Consider the following 18,021-nt stretch of genomic DNA (forward strand, 5'->3'; position numbering starts at 1 on the left):
TAAAGTTATAAAGATGTTACAAGGGGCTTAAAGCTAGGTACATATTATGGACCCTGTTAGGGTACAGCAAAAGAAGGCTAGAAAGTCTAATTACAGTAGTAGATGCAATAGTAGATTAGGAAAACACAAGTTATTCATTCGACTATCTTTTTATCGTCAAGGTATTCTTTGACGCTATAGTAGCATTTGCTTAGGAGAAGTTTTTTCAATTTGTTTGCAAATATATGTCTGTTCGCTCATCAGATCTTTGAAAGCGGTTCGATGATAATATACTGTTGTCCTGTTTACCTACGTGTGACACATAATATGGTATTTAAACGTCCTCCGCAAGAGAGCGAACGTTTGTGCTATTTATAAAGACGAAATTTTACCGTTGTGCAGTAGTGACGCACAGTATACACAGCACTTATGTTTCTTCTGATCTGCTGGCTCCACCAAGAAATGACAAATTGCGAGCGTACATTTTGAAAATCTTGGAAGAACTGCAGGCTTCAAGTGCCAACACACGAATTGGACTTACTCTCTCGGACGTATACTTTACCTGATCGTGAACTAATGCAAACATTTCGGTGGAATTCCAACATAACATAGTGAGTGAGTGCACAGAAAATCCCCAAAATACAAGTAGTGAAACTATGCGCTTGCCTGATGACTCAGTCATCAACCACCCAGCTATTCCTCAATTGTGTGGGTGTTGGCTTCCAGTCAAACCGAATCTTTTTGAGTACCAATGTTTACTTGGAGTGCCTATCTGATCTCTTCAACCCAGTGAACTAGACACCGTGTTATCCGTGGTAAGTAAAACTGTTTGACAGACTTTCTGGCTCCTGATTTGTCGCAGCTGCTGCAGAAAATGTACAAATGACAACTTTGTCAGACCTTTGTTTTATGTGAGAATTACGTAATAATTTTCCAAATCGGTTGACTATATCCAGAGATTTCCTCAACGTCACAAACTTTACTTCTTTTGTTTAGATAAATAGTCACACACCGTCGACACCACCTTGATTGATCAACCCGTGCTGCTGCTAAGTGGTAATCCTAATTATATTGTTATGTAAAAGAATACACCTACGCTACGGCATAAGTAGTATTTTGACAATTCCAAATTGCCCACGCAGACGAAGTCGCGGGCAACAGCTAGTATCTACATAGAATTTAATCTAAATTGCCGATGATCTTCCTCGATAAATGGACTATGTAACAAATTATAAAAGATTTTTCTAATCGGTTCAGTAGTTCCTGAGATTAGTGCTTTAGAGGGAAAGCTGAAGAGTTTGTCTCTTCAGTTTTCTAATGAGTATAGATTATATAGTTAGCATAACATTATTTTGCCTAGATACTTTCATGGCGGTCTCTCGTTGCCCGTGTAACTGCGTTGAGGAGATCAGATAGGCAGACGCTTCTTGTGGCACACTGGTTCTCAGCTGCATCCATGAGATTGGAAGCTTACCTTAACAAGGTTAAGCAGATGATGGTGGACTCAAACTCACTCAGAAAGGTGATGTGGTGACATTTTGTCATTTAACTTATTGATTTTGACATTTTTGTTTCATTGCAGTATTCGCAAAAGTCAGAAATACTCAGGCGATCAATATGATAACGATGGTAAGTTCTTTTACCGGTTGAAGGGTGGGCGTTTTGGGGACTGTCTTTTGTTTTGACGTTTGAAAAGTACTGATTTATTAGCCTAGAATAAACGATTTTGTGTTTGAATTTTTATACACTATCATCATTATTTAGTCATTTACTGACCAAATGTTCCGCGTTTTATCATACAGTTGCTGGAGGGGTAGACGCAAGGAGAACTGATTATCCTCACATGGTAAGATTTTATTAATTTATTATTTAGTTATTATTACAATAACAAAAGTAGCTAATATAAGGATGATGCCAGTATAATCGTTGTTATCTGCAATTCACAAATAACACAAATAGATTTTTAACAAACGATGGACTCAGTATTGAACCTTGCGGTATACCCTATTAAATGCTAAAAGGATAAGTCAATTCGTATACAAACAATGAAAGTTGAAAAAAAAAACCGTTTATTATTGTATTTTATTTGTTACCTTCCTAATTATTTCAATAATAGATTCAATTTATAAACAATAACTTATATGATCAACATAATTAAACGCCTTCGAAGGGTCGCAGATAAATTGATTTTAACGTTCAATTTTACAGACGTTTTAAACGATTGATTATATTTTATAGCTGATATTTTGTAACGTATCTTATCGTTTCACCTTCTCCGCGTGAGAGGAGGCCTGTGCCCAGCAGTGGGACGATAACAAGGCTGTAACAACGTATCGTTCCAGGCACTCTTAGGGTACGGAGAGACTCCAGAAACTGCCGAGTGGATGTGTGGTGGTTCAATTATCAGCGAAAGGTATATTTTAACAGCGGCACATTGCATATCAAGTCCTACCGTGTAAGTATACTAAAGATTTCTTCTTAGGGATCTATCGGTTAAATTTCTATTTAAATATGGTTTCCAGCAAATATGTAGGTACATTATACACCTATGTATACAGGTACATTACTGAAGCCTTTTCAAGTTTTTAAAATGTTACGTTTTTGCTTTCCAGTGGTAAAATAACGTTTGCAGCATTAGGCATACTGAAACGAACTGATGATTTTCATATGTGGCAAATATATGATATCATTAAAATCATACCGTATCCTCAGTATAACCCACCATCAAAATACCACGACATAGCCTTACTGCAAACTGGGAGAAGGTAAGTCAGATTTAAAAACAGTTGATGATCGAATCGAATTAGAAGTAGTTCTTAGATGTATTTCTTTTGTGCCAGACTTAAAGGTGCTGGGCCAATTGATATCTGAAAATGGATACCATTTTGTTTCACGAAGTTTCATAATCAACCTATTGTGTCCTGAAACAGCATCCTCATCATCCTTCGAGCCTTTTCCCAACTATGTTTGGGGTCGGCTTCCAGTGTAACCGGATGAAGCTGAGTACCAGTGCTTTACAAGGACCGACTGCCTTATCTGACCTCCTTAAACTAGTTACCCGGGGAACCCAATACCCCTTGGAGACTTACTGGCTTCTGTCTACCCGTAACGACTGCCAAAGATGTTCAATTACAAATGAAAATGCAAAAGATGTCGGTCGTAGTGTGTTCTAAAACAATAAGCAATAACAACAGAATGCTGGCCAGTGCTCGTGGCGCCACCATTTGAACCACCTTTTCAGCAAACCTCAGCCAGCTTTTTCTAGTCCTCAATTTCATGTTCTTCTATTGCAACCGATTGCAGCTGAGTACCAGTGTGCCATAATGAGCGACTGCCTATTCGATATCCTCAACCCAATTACCAGCAACCCGATATCCCCTGGTAAAATACTGTATAGCTTTAGTAGTAGGTGTGTAACGATAATTTGTGAATGAATGACTTGACCTATACTGTAATGGCAATTCGCATAACTAATATAATTGTGTAGCTTCTATCCCACCCAAAACAAAAATGTGAAAGGCTGCCAAGTTCGATAATATGGGAATGCTTCGCCTATAAAAGAAGTGAGATCTGAATAAGTACCAAGTTCCATACACATACCTCAGTTAAAAATAGTTACTTTTTGATGATGTTACTTGAAAAGTTTTCACACACCTTGTTATAAACCTACTAAACGCAATGAATCAAGTATTTAATTTTCTATTAAAACTTGCCAAGTAACATCATCAAAAAGTAACTATTTTTAACTGAGGTATGTGTATGGAACTTGGTACTTATTCAGATCTCACTTCTTTTATAGGCGAAGCATTCCCATATTATCGAACTTGGCAGCCTTTCACATTTTTGTTTTGGGTGGGATTTCATTTATTTTTGTAAGGTTGTTTATTTTATTTTTTTCTTATCATTAAGTTAGTTAAGGAAATGTCTAATTTATACTATCTTTCAGATTTTTGAATATGCACTATGCTTCTTACAAAGAAATTAACTAGATTAACTAAATGGACTAGATTTACTTACTGACTGACATGACATGTTATTATACATTATGTTCGTGGATCAAAGTTACACATTCGTTATTTTCGAAAGTGACTCACACTTGGCCGTTTTCAGATTTTTACTTTACTTTGACTAAATACAAACCTTATTGTAACGAATTTCAGATCGGTACGACCATTCGAAGATATATTATATAAATATAGATAAATTTAGTTCGTTTTAGTTCCTTAGGGGTATAATCTGAATTATTTTGAAACTGACTCACACTTGGCCATTTTCAGATTTTTCCCTTTACCTTGATATAAAGACCTACCTCCATGCCAAATTTCAAGTCAATACGACCATTGGAAGTGGTCTAGGTTTTTGATGAGTGAGTCAGTCAGTCAGTCAGTGAGTGTATAGTAAAAATAGCGATTTTTTGACGTCAATATCTCAAGACCTACAATAGGTATATTAATGAAATTTTGTATTTTAGATAAGTAAAGGGGTCTCAACAGATACTAGAAATTTGATATGTGTAAATAAAATAGATTTTGAGTTATAGGGGGGTCGAATTTGGCCCGAAATGGTTCGTGTAATATAACCCACGGCCGGTGTGTAAAGGACACACGTTTTTGCTCGAACCGAACTTGGCGGACACACTGCCGTGTGTCTAGATTCGCAAGCTAATAAATAAATAAACTACTGCTTTTCAATCTCTCATATTGACTTGTGTTTTCAGGATAAGATTTAATAAAGAAGTAGCGGCCGCCTGTCTAAATAGGAATAACGACATGCCTCAACGCGCCATAGTTACCGGATGGGGATCCCTGGGCCACAATAGGCATATAGCAGACAATTTACAAGTCGTAAGTAGTCTATTATCAGCCTTTTTACCGATCCACTCCTGGGCACAGGCTTCTTCACAAAATATAAGGATGGAATCACTACTTTTGTTCAGCTCTACCCAGTCATTAGTGTCCAAGATCACTGAGATCACTGAGAAAGTGCAAATTCATTCACTGAGAAATTTTGTACGCCAATTGCAGGCAAAATATGTATTCAAGTCTGATTTTATTTTACCACCTTATGTAACAAAAATATTATAGCTCTGTTTTTGTAAACATTATACACCCCGTGTTTTCACAAATTATCTTTATCTTTATTACCAGGTGCAAGTTGACCACTTCCCCGATGCACAATGTTCGAGAGACTATCCGGTGCACAGACTACTGAAGCGGGGCTATGATAGAAACACTCAGGCTTGCTACGGAGATAGACGGAAGGTCGCTGATACTTGTGAGGTAAGGTCTGGGAAACCACTTTCTTTTTCATCTACCTAGCCTTTTAAAGATCAAGATCCTGACCTGATCCTGATATCAAAGTTGGTTTCTTTTAAAATAACTGTTTTACTTGATAAATTGAAAGTATAAGCTAGTAAACAGTTGTTTGGTGAAAACTGACTGGTCCACCTATATACCTAGGAGTCGGCTTCCAGTCTAATCAGATCTGAGTCTGAGTACTGTGTCACATGGACCAACCTTAATTGATGTCCATAACCTATTTGCTGGTCAGTACATAGGTACTCTTTGGCGAGTTTGGTTATTAAATTTTCTACTGCCTCGTTGGTCTAGTGAACGCAAGCGCGGCTGCTGTGCTCCAGATCTCAGGTTCGATTAACGGGTTGGGCCGAAATCGCTTTGTAGGTTTTCTTAAACTTTCACAAAGCAGCCCATAGTCTGAAAGTTGGTGATTGATTCACCTGTGCATCGGAGAGCACGTAAATGTCGGTCCTGCGCCTGATCTCTTTCCGGTCGTGTCGGATTGCCGTCCCATCGGGCTATGAGAGTGAAGGAATAGTGAGTGCACCTGTGTCTGCGCAAATGCTCGTGCACTATAATATATCCTGCGCAGCTGGCTGATCTCCTTAAATGAGAACAGCCACCGTGGCCGAAAGCGGATGTGGACGCCATTTTGGTTATTAAATAATCTGAGGTGTAAGGACTGTTAAAAAGTATTGGCTTCAGATAAACCGACTGAGATATTTGACGTCCAGATTCTTGGAGGTGAAGAAAGGATACAGAAGGCCTGTTAACGATTCCGGTAGATCAAATATGCCTCCTATATTTTCAGGGTGACAGCGGGGGACCTCTTCAGACAGGAGTCTATAATGACCACTGCAAGTTCTTGATAGCTGGTATCACGTCTTACGGAAAAGCTTGTGGTTTCGCCGGCAACGCTGGCATTTATACCAGGGTCTCTCACTATATGCCTTGGATTGAGAGCATCACTGGCAGGCTGCTTTGATGAAATTATATTTGAAATATTCTTATCTGATGTTTTCTTTTTACCTTGCCTTTTCCCGACATTTACGTGCTGTCTCTTGAAAAAGGAAGGTAAGGTTTCTGAGTCGTGCGAAAGTGTAACCGTATTCAAAGAACACTAGAAGGAACATGGCGGATTTAAGTCAGAAAATGTCTAACACTTCCTCATGCTGCACCCACAGCGGGGGAGGGTTGAAGAGTGGTCGTTATTTTGCAAGTAAAAAACAAAGAATAATATTTAAGATCGTTTTATTAAATAGGTACAAGCTTCTGCTAGCGGCTTCATAATCATCTCATGTTAAGTCCTCTTCGCATCCGGATAAAAAGCCTTTCTAGATAAATGGGCTATCTAACACTGACATAATTCTTTAAATCCAAACCAAACCAAACCAAATCTTCAAATCCTAAGGCCAAACGATACTTTCGATCCAGGGCACATAGTAAGACACCCGGGTGTAAAGTCCCGGGAATCCAACTTGAGCACAATTCGTGTTCCCCACAGAAGTCACTCCGATCAGCAGGTAAGTGCAGAATCCATCAGGATTCAGGATTTGGACTGGTCCTCCACTGTCTCCCTGAAAAATATTAAATAGATGCTAATAAACAGCCGCGAGGGTTGTTCCATCTTAAGTTTAAATAACCCTTGGGGTGGCCGGTTTGTAAATAAGTGACCATCCCGTCAAGATGAGTTTCTCCATGTTTTGGAAGACACTTAAATTGGTGTCCCGTGGAGGTGTTCAACCTCTTTGGTAGTCGTTACGAATCAGAAGCCAGAAAGCGTGACAACCAGTCTTAACAGCTGATGACGGGGTGCCCAGGTAACTGGATTGAGAAGGGCAGACAGCTAGATAGTCGCTCCATGTAGTTCACTGGTACCGACCATTCATACTTGAGAGGTTGGTTTTTTAGCCACTAGGCCACCACGACTAGTCCACATAAGTAGTCCACTTCATATCGGCAAAGTTATTTGACGAGACCCGTAGGCATCTAGTGCACTGTCATCTAAAAAAGTTCATCTTCTCACTTACTTGACAGGTATCCCTAGGTATACCATCATCGCCGTAGCACATTTGAGTGGTATTATCGTACCCTTTGACGAAAACCCTGTGAGGTGGGTATTGAGCCTTGCAGGCTTCATCCTTCGCTTTCCATAGGGGTACCTGTAAATAGGACAACATCTTAAATGAAATCAGAAATAAAAAATTAGGAAGCAGAAATATTTATTTGTGAAGCTTTATATAAGCATTATTTCATTGATATAATTTGCTGGGGAGTTTGTTGCGCCACTACTTCTTCCCAGCAAGCACCCACAGGAAGTGGTGAAGGGCGTTTTTGGCTGTTTCAGGTAATTTTGACTTTCGATAAGTGTTTTTTTTTTATCATGTTTTCATTGAATGTGTGTTCATTTTATTTTTGATGTATAGGTGAATACTTATGCTCTCTATTCATTCACACAAATTCATCATCTGCCTAGCCTTTCCCCAACCATGTTTGGGTTGAATCGGGTGCAGCTGACTTCTGTCACCCGTTTGTCTTTCTGTCACCCTTTCGCGTCAAAACTTTTGCACCAATTTAAATGTGCCAGAAGTAGTTCTATTGGGACATGGGTGAAACATCTTATACTGAGGCTTTACTTTATTTTGGTACGGGATATAGTTCCCTTGGTATGTACATAAAATCTAAGTTTATAGTAAAAGTCTAAAAGTATATAAATAGCTTACATTCTGAAGAACATTAGCGTTGGGGCCTCTATGACCCAGAGCACCCCATCCCGTGGCGTATGCTCTGATATCATTTACCTCACTACCAACATGAAGACACGCTGGTCGGATCTTGTAATTTGGCTGGATGCTGCAAAAATAAATTAAGTATGTACGACCAAAAATAGATTAGAGTTATTTATTAGTTCAAAATGAGGAAAAAAAACTATAAATAAAGTCATCTAGTGTATGTAGTATAGAGAAGTATAGCTGGTAAATGCCATTCGAAGTAATTACTCAAGTAGCGAGCTATCTAAAACTGAAATAATTTATCAAATCGTTCCAGTACTTTCTGAAATTAACGACTGTCATTGAACATCTTTGGCAGTCGTAACAAGTAGTCAGAATCTAGTAAGTCTGACAACCAGTCTTACCAAGTGGTATTTCGAAAATTTGGGTTCAGGGTTGCCCAGGTAATCGGGTTGAGGACGTCAAATGGTTGTTGTAGTTGCTCCATATGGCACACTGGTACTCAGCTGCATCCTGTTAGACTAGAAGCCGTCCCCAACATATTTGGGAAAAAGGCTCGAAGGATGGATGATTATGAAGCTGAAGAGTTCGTTTGTATGTTTGAACGTGCTCAAGAACTACTGGCCCGTTTTGAAAAATTATTTCAGTTTTAGATAGCCCATTAATCGAGGAAGGCTACGGGCTACTTTTTATCCGGATTCCTGAAGAGGTTCCCACGGGATGCGGGTGAAACCACTGGTGGAAGCTAGTATTAGTACAGATGGTAAATTACTTACGGTTTATCCAACTCCAGAAGAGCAATATCGTGGTATACAGAAGGTGGTTTGTATTGTGGATGTTTCACAATACGCTTGAATTGGCGGATATTTTCAGGCGGAGCGTTGGGGATTGCTTCTCGTTCGAGTATACCAAACACTGCGTAGGATACCACCTCGCTATAAAAAATTGTAACATTTGAATTGTAAGAACTTTTGTAACCTTATATGTATGTAAACCCTGAGAATTGTAAAAGCCCACAATTTTATATGTAAAACCGTGTCTTAAAAAGCAGGCACTGGCTTTAGTTCTAGGTTTAGTTTAGTTTCTAGGTGTAGTTTATCAGTTTTAGTTATCACTTTTTTCAGAATGATTGTTGGAGACTAGTGTTAAAGCTGTTCAAATCATTTATTTTTTATTTCATTTTGGCCTTTATGAAATAAAAAATAAGTGATTTGATATTTTTAATTTTAACTTTCGTCTCCCAACTTTCAATATTCAACTTTCGATTCTCGACTTTCGACCCTCAATTTTTCCGCTCGACTTTCGACTCGAGACATGTTTCATTGATTAAGGTTACACAAGCAGCAGGTATTTTAAAACCGAACCGAAAGTTGGGAACTGTAGAAGCAAGTTACTTCCGAAGGTAGATCCTTACTAGGTTGTGAGATTGTTCGCGCGAGTTACCGCGGCGCTGGTACATAAAGGGCTTAAGAAGGAAAATGGGGGGTTTAGTCAGTAAGAGTCTGACACTCCCTCAGACTACACCCACAGCGGGAGGGGTCATTTGATTATTTCCCATCAAAATAAAGGTGTATCCTTACTGTGTCCTGGTGGCTGTGCAGTGTCCCGCCGTGAGCACGAAGTTCTCGCTGATGAGGGAGCCACCGCAACCAAACGTGGCCTCGCTGAAGTTCTTCCCGTAGCCCAGGAGAGCCTGAAAGGATAACGTAATACGATTACCAATATTGTTATAATATGCCTAGCACGTAAATATCGGTACGCCTACGCTTGATATTTCTCCGGAGGTGTCGGATTCGTCTCATCGCGCTATGAGAGTGAAGGAATAGTGAGTGCACGTGTGTCTTCGCAAATGCTCGTGCACTACATGATATGTCCTGCGCAGTTGGCTAATCTCCTTACATGGAGCTATGGCTATCCTTATATATGGTATATCCTTACATGGCTAGGAGGACATCCCCATCATATTTTAGTATGCCTAGCCTTTTCATTAGTAACAGAAAATGAGTTGAGTAGGGCTGTAGGTTCAGGACTAAGGAAAAGATGGACAGATGATGTTCAAATGACAGCCGAGACCGGCCAATTTAGCAATAACGGTTTATGTTGCCGTTGAAAAAAGCCTTTTCCCAACTGTGCTTGGTTCGGCTTTCACTGTTTTTGAATTCAGTTGAGTACCAGTGTTTTTGTGTATCACATGGCACTTGGTAATATTCTTACCATATGTGGAAATTCATGGTCTTCGGCATCGATACCTCCTCCCCCCGTAATCATAGAGTCCCGCACCCCGCAGTAGGGGTCAAACTGTCTCCTGCCATTCTCACACGGCAGATCTATCTTACTTTGATGTTCTGCACATTCTGAAAAATAAATAATATAATTTACAAATTAGAATGTGATTAACGCTCAAAGCTTCTCCGTGTGAGAGGAGGATGTGCCCAGCAGTGGGACGTTAACGTTAACAAGTTATAAGCTTCGAAAGTTGCACATTTTACGCCAATTTTATGCGACTAAAAAAAATAAATTTTTAAAAATCTAAATAAACACGCTGGTCAGTCATCAGAACTCAGAGCGTGTGCAAAATTTCAACCTGATCGAAGACCGGGAAGTTGGGCAAATTAAGATTCCAAGATTTTCTTTTATACACTTACAAGTTAAGCTACATAAGTGTTAAAATAATGAAAACAATAGAATGGCAATGGTCATTAGCAGTTCTTTATAGATTTTTGCCTTTGTTGGGTAGGGGTTAAAATATTGATAAAATTGAACATCTTTGGCAGTCGTTACGGGTAGACAGAAGCCAGTAAGTCTGACACCAGTCTTCCCAAGGGTATTGGGTTGCCCACGTAACTGAGTTGAGGTGAGATAGGTAATCGCTCCTTGTGGCATACTGGTACTCAGCTGCATTCGGTTAGACTGGAAGCCGACCCCAACATAGTTGGGAAAAGGCTCGGCAAATGAATGATTGTCACTTACTTTTCCAAGCTTTTTCACTTAGAATTTTTCCAGTGGGTTTTGTATGTGTGAACTTGGGTTTTGGACAAGTCGTGTTGTCGCTCTCAGAAGGTTCAGAATCTCCTTTTATTCGCCTGCAAAAATGAAAAAAAAAAGTATATTGAAGAAATAATGTATAACTAAAATGGGAGCCGGATGAGCAAGTTGAAGTGGCAATGGGCATGCCATATTGCTCGCAGAGCAGATGGCCGATGGGGTCTAAAAGTGCTGGAGTGGAGACCACGGACTAGCAAGCGCAGCGTAGGACGTCCACCAACAAGGTGGACAGACGACCTTATAAAGGTCGCCGGATGACGCTGGATGCAGGTCGCCTCCCAACAGGTATCTGTGGAGATCTAAGGGGGAGGCCTATGTTCAGCAGTGGACGTCCTATGGCTGAGATGATGATGATGAAAATGGGAAATACTTACTCAATCAGAGGCTCCACTTTATCATGATTTTCTAAGCAGCATACTGTGGGAATTATAGAAGTACCGTTGAAATAGCAAATCTGAAAGTTAACAACATCGATAAATATTTATTTACTTTATTTTATGTATCTACTAGCTTCCGCCCGCGGCTTCGCCCGCGTAGAGTTCGGTTATATCGCGTTTCCAAGAGAATTGTTCAAAAGTCCGGTATAAAAACTATCCAATGTATTTTTCAAGATCAACTCTACTCTGTACCAAATTTTATTAAAATTAGTTCAGTAGTTTAGACGTGAAAGCGTAACAGACAGACAGACAGACAAAGTTACTTTTATTATTAAAAAAAACACCAGCCCCGAGCGTGTCGGGCCACGGTCAGATAGGGTTCCGTAGTTTCCCGAGAACAGCCCGTATCTAATAGATGGTATGTTGGGGTTTTGGGTGGTAGATAATTTTGGATTTGCGAACCGGTTTTTAAAATTCTTTATTTCTTCTCATCTTTCCATCCTCCGTGGCCCGAACAAACTATTGGACGACTAAAAATTTGCAGTGGCTTGCGTAAAATATTATAATTAGGCCGTCAAAAATGTGTTGCTATGAAGCAACAGCTAGGCGCTTTTGACAGCGAGTATGTACAAAATTAGTATAGGTATAGTATAGTGAGTTTTTTTACCTGTGGATGTATTTTGAACTTGAGATCTCTTACAGCTGAAGGACAGAGTGGTAAATATCGGCATACTCCTCTCTCCCCAGTTTTTGTCTCGCAATTTATATCTGAAAAGACGTAAGGTGATCGTTAAGGGCAACGCACTATCGACTAGTCGGCGGCGACTCAGTCCCTCGGCGACCGAAACTTAGGCAACTACCGGCGACCAAGTGCGTAACACCTTATTTAAACCAATGAAAGTCGCTGGCGACTTGGTCACCAGCGACTAGTCCACTATTATGTTTTTACAAAAATTCTTTTATTTTTGATTACTTTTAATTGTTTAACTCCTTAATTATACTTTTACTTGGACAGCTTAATAATAATGTTGAGCCTACCTTTAATTTAAGAGCATGACACTGACTGTTGTTGACCTTATTTTTTATATTGTCTCTGTATGTATCTTAGTTGGTAAGCCTTAGTAAATAAATAAATAGATATAATTCGTTTTTAATACATTAGTATAGCTATAGATATACTTTGAAACACTGATAGTCTGCCTACACACAATACACTAGGACATTGAATTAAACGAGTGTTCTGGTTTTCCAGTTACTGATTCAGAACATAATAATACACACCCATTATTCTATAATTTATGAGTTTCCTCGTTGAAGCATCCCAGCACTTATTCACTATATAATCCAACAGTGTCCCGTGGGAACTACTGCCCGTACCGGGATAAAATATAGCCTATGTTACTCGGGAAGAGTGTAGCGCCCCAACAGTGAAAGAATTTATCAAATCAGTTCCGTAGTTTCGGAGCCAGTTTAGGGTACAAAAAAAAACAAAAAATTGTTTCCTATTCATTATAATATTAGTATTAAAAGATAACACTCACAAATAACATGGCTTTCTATTGGTAAAAGAGTTTTCAAAATTGGTGCAGTAGAGAGATTTACCTCCTACAATGTCGTAAACATATTTTCAACACGCTTTTATTTAGTCGACCTGTATGTAACTATGTAATGGAATCTAAGGTAACTAATTTAACCATCTTCCAAGGATCGTAGCGTCATGAAAATTGACAGCTATATGTATTTCTGATGACAATACAATAATATGGTACTGTCGAACTGATCTGATGATGGAGCCGGAAGATATGAACTGGAACTTTTTGGTTTTCCCATGCATTTATAAAAGCGTGTTTTTAAACTATTAAATAATGCATAGTTTACTAACCTTCACAATTCACTAACACACAAACACACACACAACCAAACAAAATAATTTTAAACATATTTACATAAATATTATTTAATTATTACTATTTAAAACAATGTGACCCTACTTCCTCAGGTTAAAAACCCGACTGACAGACTATAAGTAAACATGTAATAATATGGTCAGGAATGACTCGATAATTAATGTTGGGTTCCTTATATTACGCAATCAGTGCATCCGACAGCCAGTCACATCTCGTCGAAATAATTCTGCCACATGGAAAAACTATATTTTATCCTTCCTGGATAAATGGGAATTCTAACACTATTTTTGCATGCGAAATCATCAAATCCTCTCCCGCTGTGGGTGCAGCTCTTCTAAAACCCACCATGTTCCTTCTTAAGTCTTCTTAACTCGCGCGAACAATCCCGCAACCGCGACGGGCTTTGGCCCTGCTGGGCTCCACTGGGGTTTGCTGTCTTTCCTTAAGAAGTGCGTGGAACAACGCGCACCGTCGACATAGGCCTGTTGTCTCCTAGGAGACGGAAGGACGATGAGTCACCCCAATTCGTCACCTTTTGTCTCTCGAATATCTTCTTCCTCCTGCCCTGTTCCCAATTTTATTTGGGGTCGGCGCAATATGTCATCCTCTTCCATTTTCCCCTGTCTCTCGAATATGGTTCTATTTTATAACATACGGAACCCTAAAAAGCTGGTCTTCCGTCATATGGCTAAAATGTTGTTTTACCTGTATATCTGGATTTAACTTAGTTTTCCTCTGGCATAAAAGTCATCGAAGGTCGATTGGTCAACAAACTGCATTTATTTATGTTTATTTTAACTACACTATATAACAACAAAATTTTCTACTCAGTACATTGACCGAAGACGGAAGACGGAAGACGCTGGATGCAGGTCGCTTCCAACAGGTATCTGTGGAGATCAAAGGGGGAGGCCTATGTTCAGCAGTGGACGTCCTATGGCTGAGATGATGATGATGATGATGACATTGACCGAGAGTAAGAAAAGACCCAATCCCGAGTGACGGCTATGACGCGATGCACTGCGGGCCAATCACCGCTTTAGCGGTGCCCCCGCGCCTCACTTCATACCACAAGAGGGACCCAATAAATTACTTCTGCGCAGGTGAAGGTCAGAGCTCAAGATTCGTGCCGATAACTATAATAGTCTAGTTTTTCTCTTTGGGTACGAAACCCCAACTATGGGAAAAATAATGAATGCAAAAAATAATACCAAGCCTGGGGATCGAACCCGAGATATTTTTACGGCACCTCGATTATAGGAAATGGGCAAGGTAGAGATGATGATGGGTAGTAGGTACTTAAGATTATAAAAAAACACACACTTTGTATAAAAATATTTAAATCTTAAAAATAAGTATGGCAATACATAACTTTGTTCATTAAGTATATCTACCTAATTTAAATGCCATTTTTTATTGATGATTTCTAAACGTTTTTTTTTGTATGGTAATTTAAACATACCTGTTTTTTTTCCATATTTTGGAAAAAAAAACGAAAAATAAAAAGTAAATCAGTCACTTTCAAATCTATTTTTAACAACAAGGTTTTCAAATCGTAAGGCTTTGTTTTGTCTTTTTACAGCAAATAAAAATATTTTATGATATTTGTTTATATGATTTTAAACAGTCAATTTTCCAAACACATCTGTTGTTCTTATTCACCTAGGTATATCTACTAAATTCTTAATCCCATGCATTAGACCGATTCAGACTAACGCTTTATACATTTTCAAGACCCAAAAACCGAACGGTTTCGTTTAAGAGTAAATGTAATTACCACCCTTTGTATGCAGCCCTTTATATACGCGAGACACAATTGATTTTCTATTGATTTATAATAAGCGACATACGAACAGTTAAACGTTAGTCTGAAACCTCTCAAACATTTTTCTTCTAGTTAGGCCATACAATACTCTCAATCCAAGGTATATAGTTAGCGACTCTAGTATATATGCCAGCGCTGCCCACAAACCCGCAGGCACTGCCGAATGACGTCACGCCGACCACTGTGTACATACAGTTAATCTTTCTGTTCTTAACTTGGATTGGGCCGCCGCTGTCACCCTGGAAATAGGTATTAAGTGTTATTTCTGCTATACATATGTATATAGTGGTGAAATTATAGAGAAGAACTGCTTCGTTGGTCAAGTGGTCGCAGGCAAGACTGCTATAAAAGAAGTCCCGGGTCGGGCCGAAATTGCTTTGTGGGTTTTAGAAACTTTCACAAAGCAGCCCGTAGTCTGGAAATTCGGGATTGGTACACCCGTGCATCGGAGAGCACGTAAATGTCGGTCCTGCTTGTGATCTCTCTCCGGTGGTGTCGGATTGCCGTCCCATCGGGTTATGAGAGTGAAGGAATAGTGAGTGCACCTGTGTCTGCGCAAATGCTTGTGCACTATCATATGTCCTGGGCAGCTGGCTGATCTCCTTGCATGAGAACAATCGCCGTGGCCGAAATCGGCCTTGAACGTATTGTAAAATGGTGAGATTACCAGTCTCACCAAGGGGTATTGGATTGCCCGGGTAACCTAGTTGAGGAGGTCAGATAGGCAGCCTGTTTGACTCATAGGTGCTCAGAAATGAGGAGTTTCTCCTTAAGACAAAAGGCTTATACCCAGCAGTGGGATAACAAAAAAGGCTGATGAAGACTTACTTGGCAGGTATCCTTAGAAACAGTCCTGTCTCCATAACACATCTGAGACTGGGGACTGAAGCCCTGTTTCATATTGCGATGAGTCGGCCATTGGTTTGAACACTCCTCAGTTGTAAACTTGTGTAAAGTCACCTGAAAAAGTAAAGTTAGAGTAAATGGGAAGCTCCTTAGAAAATGAAGATACTTATATAAAATAGTTGAAGAGTTTCTATGTTGGCTTGAAAGTGCTAATCTCAAGGACTTCTGGTCCGATGTGAATAAAATATTTCAGTGATAGATAGACCACTTTTCGAGAAGAACTGTAGGTGTTTTTTAGTTTACGCGGGATGAGGGTGAAACCACGGGGAAACGGCTAGTGTATTATAAAACTGCAAAGTTTATTATTTTGATTATTCATCTCAAAAACTCTGCTTTTCCGATTTGAAAAATTCTTTCGGTTTTAGATAGACCACTTTTCGAGGAAGGCTACTTAATATTAGCTTGTGAAACCACTGACTAAAACTCTTCATTTGTCTTGTTTTTTTCACGATCACCAATACCAGACACATAATTGGTAGAAAGCTATTCAGATAATAATAGACCTACCTTTTGCAGTCGGTTGGAGATACCGCCTCTGTAAGCTGTGAGACCCCAGCCGGTGGCCAGAACCTTCCCATCATTAGTGGTATCCCCCACGTCCAAGCAAGCTGGCACTACGAACTGGCTTAGGTTGATTCTGAAATGTTAAAACATAAACCTGCAGCTTACTCGATAAGAAGGAGAAGTGATCTTAAAACTTATTTCACCAAGGGCTATTGGGTTGCCCAGGTAACCAGGTTGACTTGAGGATATTATATAGACACTAGACAGTCACTATATATAGAACACTGGTACCTGCATTCGGGGAGACTGTACGTCGACCCCAACATACTTGGGATATGGTTAGGCACATGGTGATGATTTTAAACTAACCTAGGTTAGAAAAGGATTTGTGGCAAATACTGTCTCGTTTCTCATTTTTTTTGTTCATTTACTAGATGTTATGTGGAGTTCCTCCGTGCTTCGGAAGGCACGGTAAATGGGTCCCAGCTGTCATTTGAACATAGTTTTCGTCATTTGGCAGTCGTTAAGGCTAGACAGGAGCCAGAAAATGTGACAACAAGTATTGCCAGTCGGGTAACACAGCAGTCACTTTATGTGACAAACTGGCACCTAGTTGCACTAGTTAGACTAGAACCCCAACATAAAAAAATAGGAAAAAGCTTCGCAGATAACACAAAAATTATCGCGTTTACTGAACCCCTATCACAAATCAAAAGAATATCAGAACTGTCACTAATACTTACTCTTTTTCAGTCTCAAGTAAAGCAATATCATTGTATTTATTGGGTGGTCTGTACTCTGGATGTTTGATGATGTTTTTGACTTTGTAGACCTTCGAAGTGTCTGCAGCAGCGTCATCCCTGCTTATTGCACCGACTGCTACGTAGGTTATAGGACCCCTGAAATACAAAACATATTTATTTTTTAATCCTTAATAATGACGTCCAAGGCCAATTTCGACCACGGTGGCTGTTCTCATGTAAGGAGATTAGCCAGCTGCGCAGGACATATTATAGTGCACGAGCATTTTTGCGCAGAACAGGGGCACTTCTTTTTCCCTCACTTTTATAGGTTAATTCTCAATAAAATTAGAAATGCGAAATTAACATTGTCTGTCTCGTTCTCACGACAAAACCACTACGTACTTTTGTACTTGTGTACTTGTGCAATTTTATGTTTGATAGCTGGAAGTACATACGTAGTTCCCTCGAGAAACGGCTGGAGTGGTCAGTAGACCACTGGGAATAACTAGTTTACATAAAATAATAGGAATCTTATGTTCTTTTCTTTTCTTTAGGTTCTTGCAGACTAAACGGAGCTAGATCAAGTGAATTGTGTAAGAGTATTGAAATAAGCATAGTAGTTCTAACGTGGAATCACGACAGGCAGACAAAGTTACTTTCGCATCTACATACTATAAGACTAGCTTCTGCCAGCGGTTTCACCCGC

The 18,021-nt window shown here is 39.5% G+C and overlaps 2 protein-coding genes across 2 annotated transcripts in view; one reads left to right on the forward strand and one right to left on the reverse strand.

The window, feature by feature from the left end:
• Nucleotides 1-1,596: 1,596 nt before the first annotated feature.
• Nucleotides 1,597-6,261, forward strand: LOC124643920 (serine protease snake-like). The gene is made up of 6 exons (XM_047183044.1): nucleotides 1,597-1,608; nucleotides 2,322-2,434; nucleotides 2,592-2,744; nucleotides 4,697-4,823; nucleotides 5,127-5,258; nucleotides 6,088-6,261. Exons 1-6 carry the CDS (start codon nucleotides 1,597-1,599, stop codon nucleotides 6,259-6,261), a joined length of 711 nt encoding a protein of 236 aa, XP_047039000.1.
• A 249-nt stretch (nucleotides 6,262-6,510) lies between these two features.
• LOC124643921 overlaps nucleotides 6,511-18,021 on the reverse strand; it is a 33,188-nt gene continuing 21,677 nt past the window's right edge. The window contains exons 7-20 of the mRNA XM_047183047.1: nucleotides 17,316-17,471; nucleotides 16,576-16,705; nucleotides 15,991-16,122; nucleotides 15,234-15,401; nucleotides 13,313-13,352; nucleotides 12,098-12,198; nucleotides 11,428-11,507; nucleotides 10,979-11,091; nucleotides 10,223-10,362; nucleotides 9,589-9,701; nucleotides 8,785-8,943; nucleotides 8,000-8,129; nucleotides 7,307-7,438; nucleotides 6,511-6,853 (exon numbers count right to left, since the gene is read on the reverse strand). Of these exons, the coding sequence (XP_047039003.1) occupies nucleotides 6,683-6,853; nucleotides 7,307-7,438; nucleotides 8,000-8,129; nucleotides 8,785-8,943; nucleotides 9,589-9,701; nucleotides 10,223-10,362; nucleotides 10,979-11,091; nucleotides 11,428-11,507; nucleotides 12,098-12,198; nucleotides 13,313-13,352; nucleotides 15,234-15,401; nucleotides 15,991-16,122; nucleotides 16,576-16,705; nucleotides 17,316-17,471 (1,765 nt within the window). The 3' untranslated portion in view covers nucleotides 6,511-6,682. The remainder of the gene's footprint in view (nucleotides 6,854-7,306; nucleotides 7,439-7,999; nucleotides 8,130-8,784; nucleotides 8,944-9,588; nucleotides 9,702-10,222; nucleotides 10,363-10,978; nucleotides 11,092-11,427; nucleotides 11,508-12,097; nucleotides 12,199-13,312; nucleotides 13,353-15,233; nucleotides 15,402-15,990; nucleotides 16,123-16,575; nucleotides 16,706-17,315; nucleotides 17,472-18,021) is intronic.

This window comes from Helicoverpa zea, chromosome 29, assembly GCF_022581195.2.
Source record: "Helicoverpa zea isolate HzStark_Cry1AcR chromosome 29, ilHelZeax1.1, whole genome shotgun sequence".
Lineage (NCBI taxonomy): Eukaryota > Metazoa > Arthropoda > Insecta > Lepidoptera > Noctuidae > Helicoverpa > Helicoverpa zea.

Excerpts from the sequence above, each read along its gene's own strand:
- LOC124643920 (XM_047183044.1), top strand. Across the intron at positions 2,745-4,696 it reads TTACTGCAAACTGGGAGAAG|GATAAGATTTAATAAAGAAG; the intron begins GTAAGTCAGATT and ends TTGTGTTTTCAG. Across the intron at positions 5,259-6,087 it reads AGGTCGCTGATACTTGTGAG|GGTGACAGCGGGGGACCTCT; the intron begins GTAAGGTCTGGG and ends CTATATTTTCAG.